Source organism: Sinohyriopsis cumingii, chromosome 17 (assembly GCF_028554795.1).
Source record: "Sinohyriopsis cumingii isolate HCF-2022 chromosome 17, ASM2855479v2, whole genome shotgun sequence".
NCBI classification, from domain to species: Eukaryota; Metazoa; Mollusca; class Bivalvia; order Unionida; family Unionidae; genus Sinohyriopsis; species Sinohyriopsis cumingii.
The window spans coordinates 76412712-76440648 of NC_142977.1; the positions used below are offsets into that span (position 1 = coordinate 76412712).

The 27937-nt window shown below is 38.9% G+C and overlaps 1 protein-coding gene across 6 annotated transcripts in view; it reads right to left on the bottom strand.

Annotated features, from left to right (window-relative positions):
* LOC149779268 (serine/threonine-protein phosphatase 2A activator-like) overlaps window positions 1-27937 on the bottom strand; it is a 67312-nt gene that overhangs the window by 24293 nt on the left and 15082 nt on the right. For all 6 annotated transcript variants that reach the window (XR_016415596.1, XM_089939859.1, XM_089939858.1 and 3 more), the window contains 2 exons: window positions 21607-21732; window positions 16832-16949 (listed from right to left, as the gene is read on the bottom strand). Coding sequence is in view for 5 of the 6 variants with exons in the window: in XM_089939859.1 (XP_089795985.1) it covers window positions 16832-16949; window positions 21607-21732 (244 nt within the window). In the remaining variant the exon portion in view is untranslated. The remainder of the gene's footprint in view (window positions 1-16831; window positions 16950-21606; window positions 21733-27937) is intronic.

Sequence of the window (27937 nt, forward strand, 5' to 3'; positions counted from 1 at the left end):
AAATACGCGCTAACCGTAGTTGATGTTGCGAGTCGATACAAACAAGCGGAGCCGTTAAAAACAAAGTCGGCAACTGAAGTAGCCGCTGCGTTTGAAAGAATTTATCGAAGAGGCCCTCTGCGCTGGCCAAATCTATTACAAGTTGATCCCGGTAGTGAATTTCGCGGCGCTGTTTTATCAACGCTGAAACATCATAGCGTCGCGATACGACGAGGTCATACTGCGCTACATCGTGATCAGGCAATTGTTGAACGATTCAATCGGACTCTCGCTGAACGGTTATTTGGATATCAATACGCGAAGGAATTCATCCAAGAAAAACGATCTCGTGAATGGGTTAAAAGGTTGCCAGGTGTAATTGCAGCGTTAAATAACGAGATTACCCGAGCAATCAACATGAAGCCCAGCGACGCGATTAAATACGAGTATATACCCGGAAGATCAAAAATAGATAGCGTTTCCAAGCCGATTCTCGGCGATGTCACTGTCAGATATCTGTATGAACCAGGAGAGCTTGAAGGCGGTAAAAAAAGAGCTACTGATCCTATTTGGAGTGTTACCACACATAACATATCAACGATAACACGATCAACTGGTAGACCACCGATCTATAGACTGGATTCAACTGCTCCTCAGCGCGGATTTACACGCGAGCAACTACAAGTGATACCTAACGATACTCAATTGCCCCCACGTGGTCTTAACTAGCGCCGTTGCGTCTATTGCACTCAAGACAGGTCAACCTCACATTGTTTTTGACATGACCGAGACTGTTATCGATCCTATCCACGGTAAATTGGCGAGTGTCTTTATCCGAATAACGCCAACTCATTATACAATTGCAACTCGCGCAGTGATTATTCTGTTGTTGTCGTAGCGAGATTATTAATTCGGCATCAATATCAAAACGCCGCTGTTTTTTTTAATCCTGTTGGCGGTAACCCGAGAGTTTTCTATCAATGACGCTTGCATCGATGGTGACTTTGTCGCCGGCTTCGTCGGTGGCTTCGTCAATAACAATTCTTCGAAGCTGATTTATCCTTCGTACTCTGGACACTGCAAGATACACTAGATTCGACCATTCGATGCGATTATCAACTATCCAAACAATTGTGTCCGTGATGGTTAGTCCCTGCGAGGAATGTATTGTTGTTGCGTATCCTAGCGTCCACGGGGATTTATTAGCACGTAGCGCGTCCTCGACGACGCTGATATCAACGAGCACAATATCATTCAGCACAAGAATTTGTTTTTTTGTCCCTGACGCTGTCGGGCCCGGGATTTCAACTTCAATGTTCTGCCGCCGTGTGTCCGCGGGTCTATAACATAACGGCACTGGGCGCGTTGGAAACTTTTCCTTATGCAACGTAAACAACTTCCGCTGAAGTGTGTCTCTGACTATCTTTCTACTCGCTACAATCAAATCGTTTGGTCTCCATGTTTCCCAGAATTCATTTAACGGCGTTTCCGGAATCACCTCGCGGATTATTTCACATTGAACTCTATCCGGCTGTAATCTGATTAATTTTTTAACCTCGCGCAGTTGTTCATCAAGTGCTCGGTAATCAGTATCGGTTTCTTCATAATAGTCCACAAAACCCTTTAACCAATCATGTGGACCCTCGCCGACAAATGGTGGTGGTTGGCCATGGTCGCCACACATGATCACCGCTGTATTCGCGCGCAGCAGCCACTCAAGAAACATTTGTAAAGTATCTAACGAAACAGTACATATTTCGTCCCAGATGATAACCTCAGGAATAAATTTTTCACCCATTCGATCAGGAGTCCACTCACCGCCGCTGTATCGAAAAAAGCTGTGATAAGTAACGGCGTCAACATTTCGTTGTTTTATCTCTCGCGCTAGTCTATGGGTCGGTGTAAGCACGATTATACTTACCCGCGTTCGAAATAATTCAATTGCCCGAGTCGTCTTTCCTGACCCGCCACAGCCGCTTAAATAAACCGTCTTGTGTCTACAAATTGGATCAGAACACGATGGTGCATTAGACCATTCTGACAATTTATCACCGCGTAAGTAGTTGTTCTCAACGGTGACATCTGCTGACGGGGAATAATCGCGTCGTATTTCATTTTTAATTCTCCATGTACCCCAACTCTCGTCCGGACTAGTAAACTCGGCTACGTTTTCCTTATACGCTACGTCAACATAAAACGAATCAACGGCTACTCTAACCGCGGTATCGGGAAATCTATTTATCATCGAGAATAAATTGATAGCGGCATAACCCAGCATAGACGCCCTCAAATGTGGATACGCCGGGCTGTCTCCGTCGCTGTAGGTAACAACTGTACCCAACCTTGTTCCATTGGACAAGAAAGCTGTTTTGCAGTTCACGTATCTATTTTTTGCCACTGCGTCCTTGATTACGAAATCATATTCTGCGTCATCTATAATCAGCCGTGAGCAATATCGTTTGTAGTCGTGGTTTTTTCCACCTTGTGTAAACTTACCAATTATTCTTCTACCGAGATCTTTTGCCTCTCTGTTTCGTTGGTTAAATATCCTCCTGGACCATTCGATGATATATTCCTCGTCGGCATCAATGTTTTTTCTGGACTCGTCAATTATGCTATCTAGACGCTCCGGTTCTGGTAACCAGACTTCAATCTGCGCCCGGTATGATATAATCGCGTCACTGACAATCAACGAAACTAGCATGCTACAATCAATCATATACCGTAGCAGCGCTATTGGCAACCACTTCTTTTCAGCCATGTGTCTACCGATCCAAATATAGCAACAGCGATGAAGTCCTGCCGCGAACTCAAATGATACTATGCGAGCGAATCCGGTTAAATCAAAATCAGGCAGTGGTCCATTAATAGCAACACGAGTCATTTCATGTCTGGGGTGTCCAAATCGTTTGAAATACTCAGCGGCGGATCCATACCCGAGAAAACTCGCTGGATAACAGGCAACCATATCAACCGAAATCATAGCGTCGCGGTTGTATTCAGTGTTCCATAGTCCACCGTGATAGTATTCCAAACAACTGGATTGTACATCCGGTAGAAATTCCTTGCGCGTTGGTCTCCACGCATTTTTCCTTGCTGCAACATGAGCTACAACCGATGGAATCGTAAAACAATTTGTTAGCAGTTGTTCATCATGCTCTTCAAATTCCATGGCGGTTTTTTTCATCCTGTTGTGAAATGCTTCAGTGCGATATAATTCGCCGTTTGGTCTTACAAACTGATCAAAGGTATCCATGTCGTTTTCAGCGCTGCGAAGTAACCACACTGATACAGGGTCATTTTTACACAAGCAAGCAATAGCATCAAATAGTTTCCTCTCCGCGAGAAAACCGTCCTCTCCTAAAAATTCCCCCGGGATATACTTTACTGTTCTATCCCGTGGAAATATTGTGATCGCGGGCGTCCATGCGTGTTCGTTATGATCAATAATTTTGATTGGGGCCCCATTTGATTTGTACTTTGATTCGTATAATACTTCACCGGTTATCGTTGTAACGGTTATTGGAAATCTCAACGACGTTTCTAATCTCGCTATGTCGCTGATGGTCGCTCCACGCTCTTTTACGGTTAGTTCCCACTGGTTGATTTTGCTACGTCGTAAATCAGTCAATTTGTTTCCTCGACATGCATTTGTAAAATGTTCTATTATTCGTTCTGCTACACAATTTATCCCCGTTGACTGTTTCATCGGTTTCAGTTTTCCGATATCAGGTTTCTTATTTAACGGGTATATTCCATAAACAACTGATGTTTCAGGATACGCTCGTTCATAGTATGGTCTGTCAATTCCGGTTAACAACCCCGGCTTGGAGTCGCGGCTGACAGTGACTGTTTTCTTGTCGCTGAGAACTGGTTCAAATTTATCACGTATGATCCAATCGCCTGATTTCACCCGGACAATGAATTTTACTCTGAAGAAATATCTTTTACCGTCAAGTTGTGATATTATCGTTGCTGCGCGGTTGTCGTTCATGGTAGCATCAACAACGCCATCAATTCGAAATGTTGACCAACTATGAGATGCACCATCACGTTTGAATTCATTGATACAATCGCGTATTTTATTTAACAGGGTTCTATCGTTTATTAACGCTTTTGGTGTGTCCTTGAGGACTCTATCGAGATTGAACTTAATATTTTTCCGGGGTTTAATTGCTGCTAATCTCTCGAACTCATCCATATAATTAAAACAAGTATTTAAATGAAAGAATATAGTATAATGAATCACTGTAAATGGTTGATGATTGGGTCGACAACCCCGTGCAATAAATCATGTAGAGGTGAATTCTGCGGATATCATTTACAAAGCGTTCGTAATGGTTCTCTTGGCCCCCTACCGTGCTTGGTTTGCCACGTCGGTGTAAGAGGAAAATCCCAGTTGTGTATTAATTGTGGCGGAAAGCGATACAGGGAACTAAAACGCTATTATGACAAACGAATTAAAAACGCCGTCATTGACCCCACCGCTGACTCCGTCATCAAAACCCCCCAAGACTACATTGCAAGGTTTATAATTAAACCAAATAATAAATTAGACAAGTAGTATTATTATACAAATGGACCAAGAGTTCAGACCTCACCCTGTGTTTGTTAATTACGAGGCATCTCGCGACGGTATTGTTAGAAACCGCAGACTGAAGAAGCCGGTTGGTACCGTAAATAATCACGGATACTTGCGATTTAATGCTGGGAAAAAAATCTGTCTTATTCACAGGATGGTGTATGAAGCGTTTAACGGACTGATCAACGACGGTCTCGTTATTGATCACATTGATGGATATCCTCAAAATAACAGACTGTGTAATCTAAGAGCTGTTACACCGAGTCAAAATTCCAAATTTGGAAAAACAGGAGGGATGAGAAAGGCAAAACCCGTAAAGTCATTTGATACAATAACGCACGAGGAAAAAATATTTCGCTCTATGAATGCGGCTGGTAAATACTTCGATATTTGTAGTAAATCAGTTCTAGATGTTGCGGAGAATATAACTAAAACAGCGATCTCAAAAAAGACGGGTCACAGAATTCGATTTTCATATATAACATCAAAGGGAGATAACTCGTTTTGTGATAGCGTCGCATGACAAGAGTTATGTCCCTTGAAGTCCAATTAATGTTGCGATTAATTAATCATTTTATGATGAAAACTAATGAAATACACGCTATTATCTAACAGCTGTATTCTTTTTTTTAATGTTTTATTTGAGTATTTGGTTTCATTTAAATGCCGTGAAACACCATTAATAAGTATTTAAGGGTTTAACGATTCAAGGGAATTCAAATTAACACACACCTTGTGACTGACGCCGCTGTATTAGTCACTTTATATACAAGATGACTCGTTATAAGCCTGGGGCTTTCGAAAGCCAATTCAACTAATCAAAACTAACCCACGCTCTTGACCCGAGCGTGTGGTTGTCTTTTGTTCACAATCATGCAACCGGGTTAATTTAATTGGGTTGCTTTTGATTGGTTGAATTGGCCGTAGAGTTCCGCCCCGCCGTTTTATGTTTGTGCTGTCTTGTGCCGTCCCATCATCCATCAATCATTTCATCCTTAATTAAGTACATGTAGTGATGTCCCCCAAGCATATCTTCTGGGCGGTCTACGATGACGTTTGTCACCCTAGGCCTCCCTCCCGGAGATGTATGCTTTGGGGTTCCAAGATGTGAATGTCCTTTATTAAGTATATGTATATGCCTGTAATCTGCCACAACACTCGAGTGGAGATTTACGGCATTGTACTGTCCATGTATGCCTGTAATCTGCCACAACACTCGAGTGGAGATTTACGGCATTGTACTGTCCATACAAAAAACGGGGTCAAAAATGACCCCAATAATTTTATTAAATTTTATTAAAATTTTTGATATTAGAAATAAGATGTTTTATAAGAATAATGAATATCGAAGACATCAATAATATATTAACTGAGATTTCAAAATTAAAAAATCAAGGAATTGAATTATCTGATGGTCTCGACAGTGAAAAAATATTATCCGATTATGAGATTATTAACGAACAGTCGAAACGGGGGCGTTTTACCCTGGCCCGCGAGTACTTTTTTATAAAACGATTACAACATACGATTAATGAGAACCTGTACCACAATGACGCAAATGCATTCATTGGACTATTCACTGCCGTTGAAATAATACGAAAAAAACTCGGACGTGTTTATGAACGACGCCGGGAGATTTCTAGTAAGATCAAAAACATTAGAAGGATTATAGACGAAAACTCCGTGGAGCCCCCGATGGTACACTCGGCGGAAAATTAGAAAATTGCGGATCAATTTACAATAATGGTAGGTGAATCACTTACTACTCGGCTAGCCAGAGAGCGGCTAGCAACGCTTAAAAAGTTCATACCGTTACGAGACAGGGTGAGAGAGAAACTTCAAACGCGACAACAAATGCAAACCGATTTTACTGTTGGAAGCGAACAACTCTTTGCCCCGGTAACTAAAGCGACTAAGGATGTTACAGCGGCAACTGTACCCGTTCTTGGTGCGCTTGAAAAGATAGCGGCAGAGACAAAACAAACAAAAAGGTCCTTAGAAACACTCCCTGCAAAAATAGCGGCTGCTACAACACGGAGGCCACCACCACTCGCTATAACCGAACCACAAGAACCTTATGTTACAATGGCCGACGAGGAAGAATTAGGTGCTACTGCGAAAGAACCAGAAGAAGAAATACCCGAAGAAACACCCGAAGAAACATCGAAAGAAAAAAAGAAAGAGGGAAATATACCCCGTAATGTTCTTAAAAAGTCCGCAATAGATCAAATTAGAGACATCGACGACGATGAAGAATTAGTTAATTTTGTTGCTACAACATCAACTAAGAGCATTCGAGATGAGTATATCAATGAAGGTTACAAGAAAAAAATAACCTCGACGGAGAACTGGGCAAGAATAGTGTATTTAGCGAGTAAACATAGAGAAGCATTACCACATCGTGGTGATCCCGATTACGATAAATTCCTCGAGAAAGTTAAGAGTAGAACACCAAAAAAAGGAAAAGGATACCCTGTTGGTAAAGAATCCTACGGCGTTACCTGCCCTAATAGTGTTCTCAGTGATATATCACGGCTAGAGGTACTAATTGGAGGAAAACGAGCCGGAAATAACTCTACGGAAATAATCAATGAGGCCGCTGATATTTGTAAGCGGTTATTTGCAGGCGGTATTATGGACATTAATGCATATCGAACGCTCATAGACGAACTCGTGGATGATTAATTGGAAAACTGGTGTTTTTAATAAGGATGATCATACACTACAACCATGATAAACCAGTACTCGTCTACGTGGTAAACTCGCGATTGCCTGTTTACCGCGCGTACTATGGAGATGGTCTCGGTAGCACCATTGCGGGGTTATTTACAAGAATGGCTCCAAAAGTAGCGCCGTTAGCCAAACAATTAGGAATGAAGGCTATTGATGTTATTCGTGATAAGGGTATTAGTGCCATTGGAGATGTTGCCGGAAAGGCGCTTTCAGCCGCGCGGGACAAACTAATGTCGTTGGTAAAATCCAGGAGAAAAAAACAGAAACCACCGGTAATGCCATCAACGACAGTGATGCCTGCAAATGTCAGTAAAGTAATAAATAACGCCGTGGAAGAAAAATTAGAGTCGTTGGCGACGACTTCGCCATCCGCCGATGCGGCAACCAACGCGCTCATGAACGCGATAGCGGGGAGTGGTTTAAATTCAAAGAATTTACGACGAAAAAATCGCAATTGAAAACATCAACATGATAAATAATAGAATGTTTGCGCGTACCGCTGATCCCGCGTTTGATATGGACGCCCCAGTACGCAGGGATGATTCTGTCCGTGATTATCAATATTATTCTTATTATGCAGCGCAACCCGACCTACGATCGCGAATTGAACTTCAAGTCCGAGATACCAGTAAATACTTTCTGCCGTGTGAAGCGTTTATCGAAATTGAGGGAGAACTCGTGACAAATGCTGCCGATAATGCACCGTACGCAGATGACCATCGTGTTCGAGTTGGTTTCGTCAACAACGGTATCATGGCGTTATTTGAGAGTGCCAGATATCTTATTGACGGGCGAGAAATTGAATCAATAGAACGCGAGGTTGATGTTGCAACGACGATAATTGGGTTGGCGAGATACTCGGATGATTATACAAGATCGGCGGGCCCATCTATGATGTTCGCAAAGGACTCCACCGATAACGCTGACCATCTTCAGTACATCAACGTGCTAGTGGAAAGAGATACCGCAGCTCCTAATCAAACTGAAGCAGCCAACCCAGACCGCAGAACAAGACCGGGTGCTGAGTTCAATATCATAAAAAGTACTAACGATAATTTTAATCTAGGGTTTGCAACACGAATAGGAATGTTGCAAGGACCACGCCGAAAGTTTTCATGCGCGATTCCACTCCATCATATATTTGGATTCTGCAGAAATGTTAGAAAAGTTGTCTATGGGGCTAAGCATACAATCGCGCTGACGCGAAGGGGCGATGATAACAATGCAATATGGCATGCTGCTGGCGTCGCTGCCGGTAAAGTCATTTTAACTAAAATGGCATTGTGGATGCCGGTGCTGACTCCATCAGTTACCACGGAAGCACGATTGTTAGCATTTATGGAACAGGGAGGGAAATCGCTGTTGAGTTGGCTAGCGGTAACAACTGATGCTAAAGAGGATAACGTCGCCGATACGTTTACATGGCACCTAGCATCAAAACAGGGTGTTTCAGCCCCGCGTCATATATTCATAGCGCTACAGAATAGGGAACGATTGGGTAATCAAGAACGCAGCCATATGATATTTGATCGATTAGGAGTCATGGAGGTTTCGCTGAGAATAAACGGACAACAGGAACCATCCGAGGATATACAGCTTAATTACGGTGACAACCATGTCGCACGTGTGTATCATCGATTGCTGTCATATATGGGTCGTGATCAAAACGTCGACACCGGTTTGCAAATATCACAACTTGATTTTAAAAACCTGTATCCGATTTATTATTTTTCGCTGGAACATCTTGATTTAACGAGACAATCCGTCGTTGATATACACTTCCGAGCTCGTATAGCCCCGGCTGGTGTTAATTATAGAGCGGTTGCTGTCATTCTCAGCGATAAATCAATGCTGTTGGAAGGCGTTGGTGGACGAATGAGAATCGTTGATGCGCCAGTGGAAAACATGTAATTGAAAGCATAAACGCGTTTACAATAAAATGTCGTATAGTGTCGTCAGTGTAGAGTTGACTGATGGTCAAGTCAAGAAATTACGATCAAAGTCGGCTAAACAATGCGGAACCACAATAACGCTGAAGCCGTCGCAGATGGCGGGCGGTAATCATAAGATATCGTTGACGGCGCGTCAAATAAAACATTTCAATGATGCGATGAAGAATAAAAAGGGAGTTCAAATAGATTTTTCAGCCGCAGCGATTAAAAACATGGAAAAGACCGGTGGGATATTTCCGCTGTTAGCTGCGATTCCAGCGTTGATTGCCGCGGCCGCACCAGCAGTGGCTAAGGCGGCTGCGTTGGGGGCCGTTGGTACCGCGGCGGGAATGGCATTAAAGAAGGCAACCGGGAAAGGCTACAAAAAAAAACGACCCGTGGCCGGAAAGGGTCTAAGACTACCGGGAACCCCGTATTCATGGTATTCGGGAAAGGGTCTAAGACTACCGGGAACCGTTTATTGACTCGGGAGTCAATGACTCCTGAGTCTATGATTCCAATGTCTAATTTTGATTTAATAGACGCCGCAAACGCGTTAGCGATAAAAAACTTCAGAGGTGTTTTTATGAGGGATCAATTACCGGCGGCCCCAAGGAATATTGAAACCGGCATAATTAACCTCGATGGGTCCTCCGGAGCGGGAACTCATTGGGTTGCGTACGCGATTGATCCGCGTGCGATCGTCTATTTTGATTCATACGGGTTAGCCCCGCCGAAAGAGTTCACGCGGTATATCCGGGCGTGTTCAGCCCCGGCGTGTTCAGCCCGGGTTTTTTATTCCACGCTGCCAACACAGCGATTAAGTGACCCACCGATATGTGGCCGCGAGGTATTGAACGTACTCGCGGCGATTTCATCATCGCGGAAACCACCTCATGTGGTTGTAAACGAATACACTAGTGGGGTCGTAGAGGCCCGGCGGGTTAATTAGAAACGCCGTTTTTTTTACAATAACGATGATTGATATTTGGGGACGACCGGTTTCGGCGCTGAAAAAACCCACGGAAACGCCCGCCACCGATGACATAAAAAAACTAATTGAGGATGAAATCGCTGATACGTTGAATTTAACCAGTGTTGACCCGGACGAAATAGTTGTATTTCAAGACCGCCAGGGTAAATTGAAATCCAGTAATGTGTCGCTGGATGACGTTTTAATACGACAGCGTGATGCCGCCGAGAACGCTATCGCGCTGTATACCGGCGACGGACGACTCAAACCGGGTGAATCCATCTTGACAATAAATAGAAAAATAAGTACACTTGGCAACAATTATGTAACCATGTCGGATTCGTTAAAGGGTTTACGTGGTGAATTTAACTTGCAGGGAGAACAGTTCAGGTCGATAATAACGCACATCGGCGAAATGCGAGACATTGTCGAAAGATTTTTTCGGGGATCCACGACGGCAGACGAACCAAATCTTGTAAAAATAAAAAATGCTATTTCGGATCTTATGGAGATGTCGGCCAATTTACCCCCGTTGCGAAAAAATGTTAACAGGATCGATGACAACTTTGATAAATTCTTTGGTAAAAAAAATACCAAGCCGGATGAGATTACAATAACTATAAATGATATCACTGCGTATGGACAGGAAATAAAAACAATCAAAACTGATGTTGCAACAAACAAAAGGAGTGTAGACGCGCATGAACGGGAAATAGAAATAATCGGCGCTAATGTTGCAATGATCATAAATAATGTAGACTCGCATGGACGGAAAATAGAAACAATCAAAACTGATGTTACAACGATCATAAATAATATGGACACGCATACACAGGAAATAGGAACAATCAAAACTGATATTGAAGCGAACAAAAAAAATATAGACGCGTATTGGCGGGGAATAGGATTAATCAAAACTGATGTTGCAGCGAACAAAAAAAGTATAGACGTGCATACATATGAAATAGGAACAATCAAACTTGATGTTGCAGCAAACAAAAAAAGTATGACCGAGAATACACAGGAAATAGAAACAATCAAAACTAATGTTGCAGCGAACAAGAATAATATAGACGCGAGTTGGCGGGGAGTAGGAATAGTTATAACTGATGTTGAAGCGATTAAAGACAGACTACCGAGAATGGCAGAGCAACTCGAAAAAATAAAAATCCCTCATGAGAACATCATCAACACAGTATACACAATTCGGCATGGATCATTCGATTGGACTCCTACACAGAATACAGTAAATATCACCGCAACTGTTAAGGGCATTTATCGATTGACACTGATTTCAATGATGCAGTTTAATATATTATCGTCGAGTTCATCCGGGTTTAACAATACAATATCAACAATTATAGACAAGAACGCAACTGAACTGTTTACAATTTATGCCGTTGATAGAAATCTAGCCGGGGCAAACATTACATGGTATGTGGAATTTGTAGCGAATCTAAGTAATTAAAAACACTAGTTCTTTTAAAATAAAAATGACCACCAAGGAAATTGAATCAGAGGTATCACCGACGTCACATCAATATCGATTCGATACCGCAAAAGAATTATCCGCGAATTTGAAAACGCTTTCCGAACAATACCGTATAAAAATAAAAAAATACCGCAGAAAAATAACCGCCATCGACGCGGTCGTGTACTCGGTATCGGGTATAGTAGCTGGCGCCGGTGTTATTTTATCCACGATGACCACGATAACCCCGATCGCTGTTCCAATCGCTGTCTCCGCGATGACAACAGTTGCTGGAGTCGCCAACGCAATCACTAGGAAGATATCATCGTGTTTTCAAAAAAAACTCAACGAGTATACAGTAAAACATCAAATAGTATCCGACGCGTACTCAAAATTATCCGAGTTGATCTCGTTGTCAATTGATAATTTGTTCGTATCCGATGTTGAATTCTCCACAATGGTCCAGTTGTATAGCTCCGCGATGTCAAAAATCGAGGATTTTCAACTGGAAGCCGGAACCACCTGGTTGCTGAAATTAGACACTAAAGACAACGAATAATAATAATGTCGCTGAACCCCGAAGGGTTTCAATTACTTCAGCGGATCGCGGAGAACACCACTCCGGTACAAACAAATATGATATCAATAACGTCAACGAAACCCGAATTCAGTGTGAACTTCCCGTCGCCGGTTCCAGTGAAGGAAATAGCGCTGGCAAAATTGCGAGTATATCACAGTTGGCCTAATATTCGAGCGGACGCATTTAACGGACAACAACCTAATAACTCGCTGGTTTTTGCACGGAAAAATAAACCCGATGGGACCCCAGACTGGGAGGAGGTTACAATACCAACTGGGTCATACCAAATAGAGCAAATCAATAAAGAATTTCAACGCAGAATAAAATCGATCACAGGAAAGGAATCAAAAATCGCTATTACGGTTCATGAACCGACGTTATCATCGACGATTGAAATAAGCACACCGGGGTATATGGTTGATATTTATAACAGTTCAATAAGAACCATACTAGGATGGCCTAAGAATCCACCCGCGGATTTGCACACAAATGTGCAATCGTATCATGAGATTAATCCCAGTTATCTGAATGATTTGTCTATTATAAGAAACACGTTATTACCCAGCGAGTTTATATTTCAAGACAGGAATACCATGCAATGGTTTTTTCCGTATAAGAAAACTCCTGAATTGTCAGCCAAGGTCACAGTTCGTTTAGATGATATCACTGGTGCGTTTGCCGAGATTAATCATTATTACCAATTACAACTAGAACAACTACGGAAAACAAAAGCACGAAAACACGTTGAGGTGTTAAATCAACTTATATCAGACATGGAATATATTAATGAGCGAATCGTTAAGACAATATCCGATAGCAGCGATGATAATAAACAAAAATTCCTAACCGGGTATAATATCACAGAAGCCGATTTACCCGATTTCAAGTTTCCAGGATACAACGCGCCAGAACTAAGAAAGTCTCTTAATGATTTTCTCGATCCATCAACTTATATCCTCAGACACGATAACGGAGATGGTGGTAGGCATATTGCTCCATACAACGTAAATATCGCATCGGTGATAGCAATCAATCTAGTGTGTGATGTTATCGAAGGGAGTTACCAGGTAGATACCAATCAATCAAATCAAGCTCAACAGGGGTATATCCTTTATTCATTTTCACCAACAGCCCCTCCGGGATTTTTAATCGTTGAGAATCCGATTAATCCGGTCTATATGCGATGCCATGATCGGTTTTTAACGAGAATTAATTTTAAACTCACCGATCAGTCAAATAACCTAATTGATCTACAGGAGGAGGAGTTAGTGATCACTCTGTTTGTAAGATCATTGTAAATAACCACTTAGCAGCAGAGGGGGCGATGACATCGACGCGGTCGTCGATGTGCTTACCGGACGCTGACGACGCTGGGGATCGGCGCGCAGAAGGTGTTATTTAAACCAAATGACGTCACCATCGTGTAGGATGGACCGACGTCGTTTTTTTTTTACCAGCGCTGACTACACCGGATCCGCTGAGTGCAGAAGTAATAATTAAGCAAAATGACGATTGGACAAAATGTCGGATTCGCCCCCTCTGCTGCTAGTTCTATTGATACCACAGATACTGACAGATTAAAAGAGAGACAAACAGAAAGACAGACAAATGGTACAAGTACAGCATAAAATCTCAGATCAAACAGCAGTAACTAACACAGATAAGCTCAACATATAACTAACAGTCACTTAGCAATCCTGTTATAAGATAAAATGACCTTGACATATGCATAATAGTCACTTGTCTTTAACATTATAAGGTAAACATATGTGTAAGTCACTTAACTATCCTGTTATAAAATAAACATATTCACAATAGTAACTTAACTATCCTGTTATAAAATAAACATATTCACAATAGTCACTTAACTATCCTGTTATAAAATAAACTAATTCACAATAGTCACTTAACTATCCTGTTATAAAATAAACATATTCACAATAGTCACTTAACTATCCTGTTATAAAATAAACATATTCACAATAGTCACTTAACTATCCTGTTACAAAATACACATATTCACAATAGTCACTTAACTATTCTGTTATAAAATAAACATATTCACAATAGTAACTTAGCTATCCCATTATAAATTAAATAAATTACACTTAAGCACAATAGTCATTTAGCTGCCCTGTTATAAAATAAAATAACTGCTTAAACACCTAATCAGGGTTATAATGATACAGAGCTAAAATTCAGGAAATGAGCCAAGCCAAAGAAATACCCACATGAAGTTGGCCCTAACATGGGCTTTTGTCCATGACAGCCAAAAGTTTGAACTGGGTGTGTAAAAGAAGTACGATAAGTCAACAATGAGCATTAAGTTGGTACCAGGTATTATAAGACCCAAAATCATTCTTATCTTTCAAATCATGTGAAATAATGCTAAGAAAAGTTTCACAGTAAATATCATTGAAATACAAGACAAATATGGATTTTTACATGTTCAAAAGTCTGTCAAATATTAAAGTAAAATAATGAACAATAACTCTATAAAACATAACAAAATCTGCAAATCAACAAACATTTCCGAGATCTTGTTAAGATCAAGCTTCATTGAAAATATGATTATTATTTAGCAGTGTGGATAGCAGTGTGTACGAGCCACTAATCTCTTCTAAGTGCAGGTGGTATCGTTCACAGGCCATTATGAAGTTGCTCTAAGATGGTTAGGGGCTATAACTCTGACATCAATCATCAACATGAGCTGATCAATCTTATCCAGGGCAAAGTTTCATAGTGAATATCATTGAAATCCAACAAAATACATGAATGCCAGTCTTCACAAGCTGTTTCAATAAAGTCCCATAACTCTGCATAGTATGTTCAAAGTCAGTTGATTACTTGACTCTAACAGGTTTGTATAAAATGACACTCAGCGGCCAATGTAGATGAATAAAATATAAAAGACAAATTAAAAAAATGTGAATTTTCCAGTGGGCAGAAGTCATTAGGATGATTATTTCAAGCTGATCAAGGGATATACAGGCCAAATGTGGCCCTCTAAGATGACTAAAACTGGTCTAGGGCCATAACTATAAGACATACAGGCCACATTTGATCCTCTAAGATGATTATTTAACACTGATCTAAGGCCATAAGTATAAGACATACAAGCCAAATGTGATCCTCTAAGATGACTATTTAACACTGATCAAGTGGCATAACTATAAGACATACAGGCCAAATGTGATCCTCTAAGATGACTATTTAACATTGAGCTAGACCATAATTATAAGACATACAGGCCAAATGTAGTCCTCTAAGATGACTATTTAATATTGAGCTAGGACCATAACTATAAGACACAAAGGCCATATGTGATCCTCTGAGATGACTATTTAACACTGATCTAAGGTAATAACTATAAGACATACAGGCCATATGTGATCCTCTGAAATGACCAAAACTGATCTTGGGCCATAACTATAAGATATACAGGACACATTTGATCCTCTAAGATGACTATTTAATATTGATCTAGGGCCATAACTATAAGACACACTGGTCATATGTGATCCTCTGAGATGACTAGAACTGATCTTGGGCCATAACTATAAGACACACAGGACAAATGTCATCCTCTAAGATGGCTATTTAATATTGATCTTGGGCCATAACTATAAGACACTGGCCATATGTGATCCTCTGAGATGACTAAAACTGATCTTGGGCCATAACTATAAGACATACAGACCAAATGTGATCCTCTAAGTTGACTATTTAACACTGATCTAGGGTCATAACTATAAGACATACTGGCCATATGTGATCCTCTGAGATGACTAAAACTGATCTTGGGCCATACCTATAAGACATACTGGCCATATGTGATCCTCTAAGATGACCATTTAACACTGATCTAGGGCCATAACTATAAGACATACAGGCCAAATGTGATCCTCTAAGATGACTATTTAACACTGATCTAGGGTCATAACTATAAGACATACTGGCCATATGTGATCCTCTGAAATGACCAAAACTGATCTAGGGCCAAGACATACTGGCCAAAAGATCCTCTAAGATGACTAACATTGATCTTGGGCCATAACTATAAGACATACAGCCAAATGTGATCCTCAAAGATGACTACTTAAAGCTGATCGAAGGCCATAAATGTAAAAAATACAGACCAAACGTGGTCCTCAAGAAATCCAGACCAAGTGTGGTTCTCAAGGATGAATATTTAAAGAACTGTAAAAAATCAAAGACATATGTGAACCTTATCATGCTTCAGAAGATATTTGGTTCAAATCAACTGAAAAAAACAAGCTTGTGTACTGTGATGTGGACAGTGAGATGGACAGATATTATTTTTATGTACTATCCTCATCTAATTTGCTGCCCTTAAGTTTACAAAATCAATGTCATCAATATATATGAAATAGCTGATGTGCTAGAGCACATGCAAAGAATGCATATAACAATCAGTTGGACGGAAAGAAACATCAATTCCTAATGAGTGGAACAATTGTCATAAATTGCAAAATGACAATAATGCTCTTTCTTTCAATTAAATGTAGAACCAAAATATGTTTCAAAGACTTTTATATCTATGGCAAATAGTGGGTCTTACCTGTTCCATAGTCTATTCTTGTATCATTTCCAAATCCTTCAACTAGATACACACTGATTTCTGGTATGGCTCTGTGGTATTTTTGATCTAAAGTTTCTTGTAGAAGAGATTCGGCATTCTGGAAAATTTTGAGACAAATTTTTCTATTCTTCTAATCTGTGACTTTCTATCTACATAATTCCTTTAAAATCTCTGTCTCTGTCTCTCTCTCTTTTCCTAACTCCGCTGTAAATCATCTGTTCATTGTAAAGCATTAAACCCAGGCTTCCTGAAGACTAGTTTCAACATTTCCTTCTCAAGAAGGAATTATAGATTAAAGTAAAATAAAAATAACAATCAAGAAAACATTAGTAAAATAATATTATATGATCATCACTATCACAGTAAAGTAGTTTTAAAGAATTCTACAAGATGCAACTGTCTATCACGGGCCTTAAATTTGGCTGAGATCATTTACTGAAAAATGTGGATGGTAAAGTGCTTGTGCAAGAACAGAAGGAATGATGGATAATGAATTCTCTTTCTATCTCCACTTGACTAAATGGCAGGAAACAGAATAGCAGATCTGCATGTTTACAAACTGACTGGCAATGCAATCAAAGTTTAATTTAAAAATTCACAGAATGGAAGGTGCAAAAATTGTACATTTAGTTTTGTAAATATTACATACAATATGCTCATATGTATATTTGGAACCCCACTGATTGCGGTGAGCATAGCGAGAGAGTGGAGAGGATTAAGAAAAAAACCTCCACCACTTCTCCATGTGTCCTGATGCAGTTTCTGCAGTAGCTCATGGAAAATATCTCTGCACACCATGCTTTCTCGCTGAGACATCGAGGATCACCACCAAAAAGAGGGAATATTGTCTCTATCAAATGGATGGGCATGGTTTACTGTGTATGACCCATGCAAGCATGGTCTCTATCAAATGGATAGGCATGGTTTACTGTGTATGACCCATGCAAGCATGCTCTTTACAGGTTTATGGAGAGAGGAAAGCATCACTTTATCTACATCATTATCAGATGATTATACATCCTAGTTCTAACGAAGAGTATGTAATAGATATGTCAAATCACATTTTAGATAATATTAACATATGCAAAATTCCTTGACATATACTACTGTATGTTTTCATTTACAAAAGACTGATTGACACAATTTGTAATAAGTGTACACTTTTACTTTATTCAAGTAATCTGAATAAACTTAGGTACTGACTTGATGAGACCTTGTTGATCTTCTCTTGAACAGTGCAAAGTTATCTTACTATTTGAATATAAAATGTAATCCTCTGAGGTATGAACAATTCAATTCCCAATGACAGCTTCTTCTGTTAAAATAATAACAAAAACAACAACAAAACAGAAAACACTGAATTGACACTTAAATGCAAACCACGTGTTTAGTCCATGAATGTAATGACCCAGTCCCTAGGCTGAATATACACGTATACAGCTTCAAACTTTAGTCCCATTCTGACTGAATTTATATTGTGTGGGACTGGTCATTTAATTTATTGTTCTTTCCAATTGGAATAATGTTTTTTTTTTATTCTTTCATTCATCACAAGTTAACTTTGTTTCAAACTTAAGTGACCTCTCCCTAATAAAGAATTGGCTTGAGTGGATGTTTTGCAAAAATAAAGACAGTGATCATTGTAAACACTGTTATAAAATTTTAGCATCCAAAGTTGACATATATTTCAGCATGAAAACAGTGCATTTTTAACTTTACAGATCAGTATAGGGTTCCATCATTAACAGCTTATGTTTGGTAACTGTTCATAATTAATCTGACCTCAATGTATTGTTGAAATGAATAATAATGTGAAAATTGTCAAATCTTACATGTTCAACAAATTTAAGAAATGGTTGTATCCACATGTTTGTTCTTGTAAGGAGAAATATGAAAACAATTTTTTTCATCATGATAGTATATATTAACCAGTCATATAGAAATGATGTGTTGATAACCTAATCATAACATAGATCTAAGATGTTTACTTATTTCAAGGCAGTTTTTATGTTTGTGACTTCTAAAGTGTTTGGCTATTGAAACAAAAAATAAAACATGCAAACCAATTTCTTTTAATAGTATTTAGCGGATTTCTGTATTTGGTATACTGCTTTGCAACTAAACTGGATTAAGTGGAAGACATGAGACTGATCCCCCCTCTCTCTCTCTCTCTCAATAAAATAATGGCTGTTAAATTTACATTTCTCTAACATAATGTAATGACTTTATGAAAATAAAAGACCTATCAGTAGCAGTAATACCAAGTTGTCTCAAACTGGTTTAGTACTTTCTGCTATATATTATAGAAATCTCTACTTAAAATGAAATAAACACTTCAGAAAGTTGTTGTAGGGTTAATGCCATTTCTTACATGTTCTGTTGTATCATCTATGAATTATTGTTGTGACAGAATAATTACTTTATTAGAAAGAATTCGCTTCTTCATTAAATAGAATGTTAACTTTAAACATTATTCACATAAATTAATGACATTTTTTTTACCTCTACAACAATACAAAAATATAAAAAAATCCAGAACAAAAAATAACCCACAACAATAAAATCATCCACAATTAATTTCAATCCCAAGAATGATCACTACAAATGTTGTAACTACATATGATATAGCGCCATTCCCATGAAAGAAACTTACATGAGTGAACACCAGGCATTTTTTTTACTGTATATACCAATGTTAATTACCATCGTTAAATTAAAAGAAGGAATGAGAATACATACAACACAGCAAATGTGTCCTAAAAAACTAATTCAGAATACATGTCTTATAGTAAACAATACTATGTTGACAATAAGGGAATACAGTCGGATATACGAGGGGAAAATAGTTGCCACATGTACGGTACCATGAGGCTGCCAATTTAGGTACCTTTAGTTCAACAAAATTGGGAATCCTTTATTTACCAATCGATTGCTGGTGCTTGCATAACATACAATAGTGTAGAATATGGTTTCTTTTAATTACGACAGAGGGTCAGTCATTTTCACAAAATGGTTGCATTGATAAGGATTAACTTTTAATTAGTCACACTGGCTTTCTTGCTTGTTTATTTAAGACTAATCTTTAGCTATTGTGCAGTTTGACCACAGCTGACCAGAATATGAAAACAGGGCATGTCCTGGGGGAAAATAGGGTGTGTCACATGGAGAAATGGCGAGTCTTTTTGTGAATTTCATGCATATTGGACCAGGAAGATCAATCAATATTTAGTGAAAACAAGGCTTTAAAAATGCCACTAAATCCTCCCGATTTTAGGTCCCAATCTCTATTTTTTTATTCAGTCTCCCTACTTGGCTTTTTAAAAGTTCATAGGTATGCTTACACCTTGTTTTACAAAACTACGGTAATCGTGCTAATATTATGGCATAAAAGGCAATTACACATTAATGTACTGGTATAGTTACCGGTCAAAATTCTCTCTTAACGCCAGTTTCCATGTTTTAATGATTACTGGCCTGTAATGCTGTCACAAAATGAAAGACAAATTTGCCGACTATCAACATAGGAGATGCCGAAACATCAAGCTTTCCATTGTGTGGAAAGTTGTAATGTTTGTTCAGCCAAAACACAAAACTAAAATTGATTGATGTTGATCTTAGTTAATCTATATGAAACTTTTGGCCTTTATTATTACTGCTCTTCATGAATATGTAAATTATGATGGTTATGTGCCTTGTACAATTAAACGTGCAAATCTTTTAAAAAATATTACCTCAATTTGAAGGATCACTTATATCACTGAAAATGAGTAACTCGTGAGTGTATGATTCAACATACATGAAACAGATATTAAGGATTAGCTGAAATGTTATCTGGGAGAATGCAATTTGGGCGAAACAATGAATAAAATAAAATTTGAATCTAATATGTTTGGGAATAAATAAGCATTTAAGTGACGCTATGCACACTTTGCACTGTGTAAGTAGTGTACATTATAGTTCAGCCTGGTCTCATGGGTACAGTCAACCGGCCCACGAATTATAATGTCTGAATTTACCTTTGTTTAATTTTGTGTTGGAGAAATCAGAAAATATGCACATGCAAAATAATAACAAAATCAATCATAGTACTTTATAACAATTTAATAATTGTTGGGTCACTGAAAGTTATTTTTTTTACATGCCTATGTCTTAAGACACAGAAATAATTATTGTTTCGTGTCACAAGATTTAAAGCCATCACAGTAGTCAACAAAAAGATGAAAAAACTGTCAAGTTTATACATTGGCCCACAGATAAACTGACCACCCTTCTCCAAGAAATTTATTTTTTCCTAAATTATTCAGCTTATATGCGAGTATATATGGTATGAATGATTACAGTTAAGATAACTGACTGCTGAAATGGTGTTTGATTGTTAATCACTCATGACATCTTTCCATAGGTGGTCTTCATGGATTGGCAATTGAAATATCAATCAGTAATGTGGATCAGCTGCTCCATGGTGGAGGGCATCATGGAATATTAGTGTGCTGGCTGAAGCATGTTGGTGATTTCTAAATATTCTACTGCTCCATCTCAAGGCATTTTAGTGAAGCAAAAGTGGAGGGGATTAAGTCCCCAATCGCCATGTGTGGGGGTTTCAAAAATACATGTCAGCTGTACTGTAATCAGCTTAAACTTGGATATGGAATGCTTAATACTTGAGAAAAAAAGATATCTGAAAACCATCAAGCCTCAACAATTCATTGAAAGTAGTTAACTGCAAAGCTATGTCTAAAAGGCTGTTATATCACCTCTTTGAGTCTGTTGAACCACTGTCGGAAAGCCTTGTTTCCAAATCTCTGTGGCTGCTCTATGGGAGGAATTTCATCAATCCAGGAATTGATTTTGTCTAGAAGAGCTATTAATTTCTTCACTGTCTGAAAAAAACAAAAACATTTCAACTGTATATTTGAAGTGAGATGCTGCTCTCAAGAAACAATACTTTTATACTGACTTCATCAGATCTCATTCACTAATGAAGCATTCTGCACAATGGGCAAACTGAATTATGTATGTATATATATATATATATACTTATAAAACACAATTCACATCATGACTTGGATATATAACCTTTATAGCAAATTAATGAGAGAAAAAATCTTGTTAATTACATTAATGAAAATGGTTTCTTTTTAAAACTTACAAAACTCAAAAGATTTTAAAATGCTTTTTTCCAAATCTTCTATGTTACTTGACTTGTACAAACTACTATTGTATAATAAGATTCTTTAATAACAATATGTCTGCAGCATGATGCCCCAGTGCTAGATATCACTATTAACTGCCATACTGCAGAAAATGTAGCGATATGACTGAAAAATTGTTGTTGTTGTTGTTGTTGTTGTGGGGTTTAACACCATTTTTAGCACACGATAGGCTATGCATGGCGGCCAGTATTAATGGTGGAGGAAGAACCCGGGAAAACCCAGGGAAGAACCACCGAACCATGAGAAGCTACTGGCAAGCTTTCTCACATACCCACATTGTTCGAATCTGAGACTCGAACCCACGCAGACAGAGGTGAGATGGCAGTGATCCGTAACGGAGAGTGCTTTAGACCACTTGGCCACTCAGGACCCCCCCGACATTTTAAAAAAAGCTAAATTAAAAATCCAAATCACACACATACACATTCTGTCTATATCATATAGCAAAGGGCAATAACTCTTGCACATTATCTCCCCATGCCACGAGGTGTTGACACTTTTTAAGCTGACCGAACTACCAACTAGGATACTCACATATCGTGGTGGACGTGACAGTCTTTAAGTGCTAGTACTAAAAATGAGAATTTCCAGAGGAACGTATTTTGTTAGAAAATTTTCACTTTCTCCTAGAAAAGTTTGCTTTCTCCTTAGAATACATTCCCCTGTCACATTAACATTAGAAAAATAGTTAAAAGGAGAAAGGAATGCTGAACTTCCTACTATACCTCAGGTATCATTCTAGGGGAGAAAGAATGGATTCCCTGTGTGAATGATAACCTTTTCACCTACTTCACGCATCACAGTCTATAATCAAGTTGAACCATGATCAATCTACCAGGTTAAAAAGACGAGTCTCAAATCCTCTTATCATTAAAATTTACTGATGCTATGTTGGTTTAATTGGATCGGGTCGTCTTCTGGTCTGCAGCCACAGGACCAAGCAGATTTAGGTTTTGTCTCTGCAGAGCTAAATCCAAGAAATAAAAATACTGAAGGCTGACTAAATGCTAACCAAAGGTTTCTATGATTTATTGAATCAAAATGGTACATTCGAATGCAAGGCTCACAAGGATTGCTATAATTTCATGAGCTGAAATTTTCATGAGGCAACTCTGATCTTTTGTGATATTAGAGTATGCAGAGTGTATAACCCACTTAAGTCAAGAAGATCAGGCTTGGGAGGTGACATCCTAATTTCATGGGGAGAATGAGTCATTTGTAGTTCTTTCTGTGCACTTCAAGTAGTGCTTGAGGGTGCAAACAGGATCTTTCATGGCAGATAGACAAGAAAGAGTATATGATGACTTGGTTATAAAGTCTGGCTGCGTCATGATGATCACTGAACCATCTGCTCTGAACTGAAGATAGTTCAGGTCAAGTGAAAGGGCATGGAACTCACTCAAATGCATGCTCAAGCTAAAGCTCAGAAAACAGGTTTTGTATGATAACAGCTTCAGCCTTCAGCAATGTCTGAGTTAATGGCTTGAATTTATCTGAATTGAGCCATGTAAAGACCCAGTACAGATTCCACTTTGAAAATTGTGAGGGATTTTGGTTGATCCAAATAAAAATTGGCTATTAAGTCTGATAGATCTTTATCATGACTGGTATCTCTACTGCCATGATGCCTAAATGTGTCTCCTTATAGAGCCACAGAAGAAAAGTCAGCTAGTTAAGGGATTGAGGCACTCAAGGGAGGATGTTATTGACTCAACACAAGTCAATGAACACACGTCACTTGCCCTCATAAGCCTTCAGAGTGAAGAGCATTCTTGCCTTGACATTCACTCCACAATTAAATGTTTGAATTCATTCTCTCTCAAGGCTGTCCTGACAAGAGCCAGGCATGAAGGACAAGACAGTTTGGGCAGGGGTTTAATACCAGCGACCATGGTTGTTTAAGATTTGGTTTGGCCATAATCTTTCCAGGCAGGTCTATCAATTGATCGAGTAGATCACTGACCCAGGACTTATCCCATTAGAGAAGGGCAATCAGAATTATCTTGCAAGTCTTACCCCTTATTCCCTGTTATTATTTTTGGTACTAAGACCATGGTGGGGGTAAGCAAATGACCATAAACCCTCAAGTTGGCTCCACATTACTCACATTACAAAACACAGTGGGATTTTTTTATTTACCCGATCTTTTTACACCAAAACTGTTACCATTGTCAGAATTGAATTTTGTGTCTGGATTTTAGAATTTTTGGCCTCAGATCTAAAGCAGACTTGTGAGAACTGCACACAGACGGGCAAACCTTAGAGAAAAGTAGGAAAAGTTGGGAATTTCAAGTAAAAAATGGCCTGGGCATGAAAATGATGGGTCCAATAAGCAAAAAAGACCACTCCAACTTGTACCCTTCTGCACATGCATGAGTGAAAAAGCCAATGAAAAATGACGTTTCTAACACACCTAAGCATCAGGCTAAATGGAAATCTTTTCCAAGCAGATTTATTTGGATGTATTCAGAAGCAGCCTCCAAAATGTTTCATCTTAACATTTCAGGCAGAAATGACACAAATCTGTAACTGTAGAGAGATAAAGCAACACACCTGGTGAGATAGAGGATCTACTACTAGGATACCTGTAATTGTATATAGCCATAGCATGGTAGGATGGACAGATCATTAGGATCTCCAAGCTCTATGCCAGGTGAGATGGGCAGTTCATTAGGATCTCCAAGCTCTATGCCAGGTGAGATGGACAGATCATTAGATCTCCAAGCTCTATGCCAGGTGAGATGGGCAGATCATTAGGATTTCCAAGCTCTACACCAGGTTAGATGGGCAAATCATTAGGATATCCAAGCTCTATGCCAGATGAGATGGGCAGTTCATTAGGATCTCCAAGCTCTATGCCAGGTGAGATGGACAGATCATTAGATCTCCAAGCTCTATGCCAGGTGAGATGGGCAGATCATTAGGATCTCCAAGCTCTACACCAGGTTAGATGGGCAAATCATTAGGATATCCAAGCTCTATGCCAGATGAGATGGGCAGATCATTAGGATCTCCAAGCTCTACGCCAGGTGAGATGGGCGGATCATTAGGATCTCCAAGCTCTACGCCAGGTGAGATGGGCAGATCATTAGGATCTCCAAGCTCTACGCCAGGTGAGATGGGCAGATCATTAGGATCTCCAAGCTCTAAGCCAGTTGTGATGGGCAGATCATTAGGATCTCCAAGCTCTACGCCAGGTGAGATGGGCAGATCATTCACTAAGATACCCTGATTGGGACAGTTGGAATGGCTTGACAGCCAGTCCAACTCGTATAACGTGCATGGCTCCAGAAGGCAATAATGTGTGGATCCATTAAAAAACCCATGTACTTTGACTTACAGGCTTAAAGGCCAATATTAGACATGTGGGGGAATGAATGCCATCTGGGCTGCCTACAAATAGGGTACTATCCCTCACTGCATCATAATTACTTGTAGGAATTTAAATCTTGCATCATCATCCTCTTTCTTGCCTTGATCATCAACACAGTAGTCCATACACTTTCAGACCACGCAATTTCAGTAGCCCATACTTTCAGACCATACAGAGCACACAATGCATGGTACATTTTGTACAATCAAGGCACGACTCATGCATGTCTTCCTTTGCCCTGAACTTGTTTCATTTATTACACTTCACTGACAGGTTTGCGAAATTACAAAATAAAACAAAACACAAAAAAAGGAATACATTAATGATGCAGCATGTTAACAAGTCTTTAAAACAATACATGTTGCTAACTGGGTGAGCTAGCAATAGGCAGTATGCATAAAACCATGAATAAAAGCATGCATTAATGACAGTTTGTTGTACAGTGTGGTCTAAAATGAATCAATCATGGAAAGTGAAAATTTTCACATGATATTTGCAAAATTAAACAAATTAATATTAACCACCTAAGAATGAATATTAATCCAATATATTCAAAGGTATGTATGCTTGTTTGAATTTAATACATTAATGAGAGATGTCTCAAATAATGTTGTTCTAAGGAAGCAGTGCTTAAAAACTGGCCACACCTAGGTGTGGCAAGGGGAGGAAATGAGTAAGAGCTATTGCCCTTTGTCTATGATATTGACAGAAATGACAAATTTTGATCTTTTAGTAAGGCAGGATTCAGAAGGTAGCAGGCTTACATCCCCAATGTTAATGTGATTGAGGAATGTATTCAAGGAGAAGTTACACATGAAGCTCACAAACTTAAAGCACTCCCACCCCAATATTATTTGTTGATCAAAGGTCAGGTAAAGTTCAACCAATTAAAACAGAATGTTTTCTCTAACAAGATAGAAATCCAGCAAAAATTTATGATGTATGTCGATTAGTTATTGGTCTCAATGCATGATTGATATTGCACATACACACAGAAGTAAATCATTAAAAAGTGAACATTTCTGAGTAAGCAAAACCTACTGTGCTCTTTTATATTTGCTGATTTGTTTCTATGTTTTGTCATTTGTAGGTGTAAGTTACATGGTAAATCGAACCATTTTTCATTAAATTGGTGTTTTTCTTCATCACAAAACAATGATTGCATTTGCAACCATAGCTGTATCATAACCTACATGTATCTCATCATCATATGGTCCACACTGATAGAAACATGAATCTAAGAACTAATAAATTATTTAATAGTCCATGAGTTTCTTTGCATCACAGATTTTTCTGTTCCATCAGTCAAATCACTGAGGAGTAGCCTGCAGTCATTTGGTTCGACCAAATACTCATTCAATAAAAAAACAACAACAACTGACCAACTATATATACTGACTTATAACACCATTCTACTGCCAACTGTATACATCCATATTTACCATTGCATAATGCATCAGCAGATCTGGGTCTATGCAGTATATTAGGAGTAATCAGCAAAACAAACACAGACCATGATCTACCAGCACAATGTGCAATGGCAGATAAGAGTCAATGTTGTTTGCAGATGAACCCACCTTTAAAGTGAGCAAATATGGTAAGGTCAAGTCTATTGTTTATTATCACTACTATCTTTTATCTTTTCTGTACATGTGTCATACTAATAGAAATGTAGCCAATCACCTAGTTTCCTGATTTAAGAATGAATGGTAAAAACACAAACTGTTGCATAGGATCTAATACTGTTACATGTAGCTATATATAGCTGTTTACACGCTATAACTACATGTGCTTAAAGTGTCCTAGATTTTGGTCAGATGGAGACAGCTATTATATTGCCGAAGCTACCCAGGGGATGAGGCTATTCATATTTGGAAATAAAAACTTGTGAACGAACTAAAAAAGTTTAACAAACATCTTTGTGAGATACCCCATATTCAATTAACTCCTTGGACATATATTTATGGTTTCAAAAGACTTGAAACTAATTTGCATTTTACGCAATGGTAGCGATTGTAAGCATATGCTTTTTTCTGCACAAAGGAAACTTTCACAGCACAATAAACGTGTTCCAGTCACTTTGGAAAATGCAACAATCCATCAGAGTCCACTGCTTTAAGTTTGGTACTGACTTACTTTGATAAAAGATTCTTTGTTTTTTTTAATGAAGATTATAGTCGGCTTTCCTTGATGAAGGTACTGTTTTTGAGGACCAAATGAATGTCCATTTCTAATTGCATTGGCATCATCAAACATTTGTAGAACACTTACTGAGGCTGAATTGTTTTTAATTTCCTTAGTAATTATAAATTACTATTGGTGCTTTAAAGTTAATGAGTTTACTTTGAAGCTTCAGCAGAACTATATTTTCTGGGTACATTTTGAAGAAAAAAAGAGGAATTACCAGTTGTTTAGTCGATTAGTTACTGTTCCTACCTTCATAGGTTGGTCAATTGTAGCTAGTCCTGGAGGCAAATCTACTGGAGTGTATTACAGCAT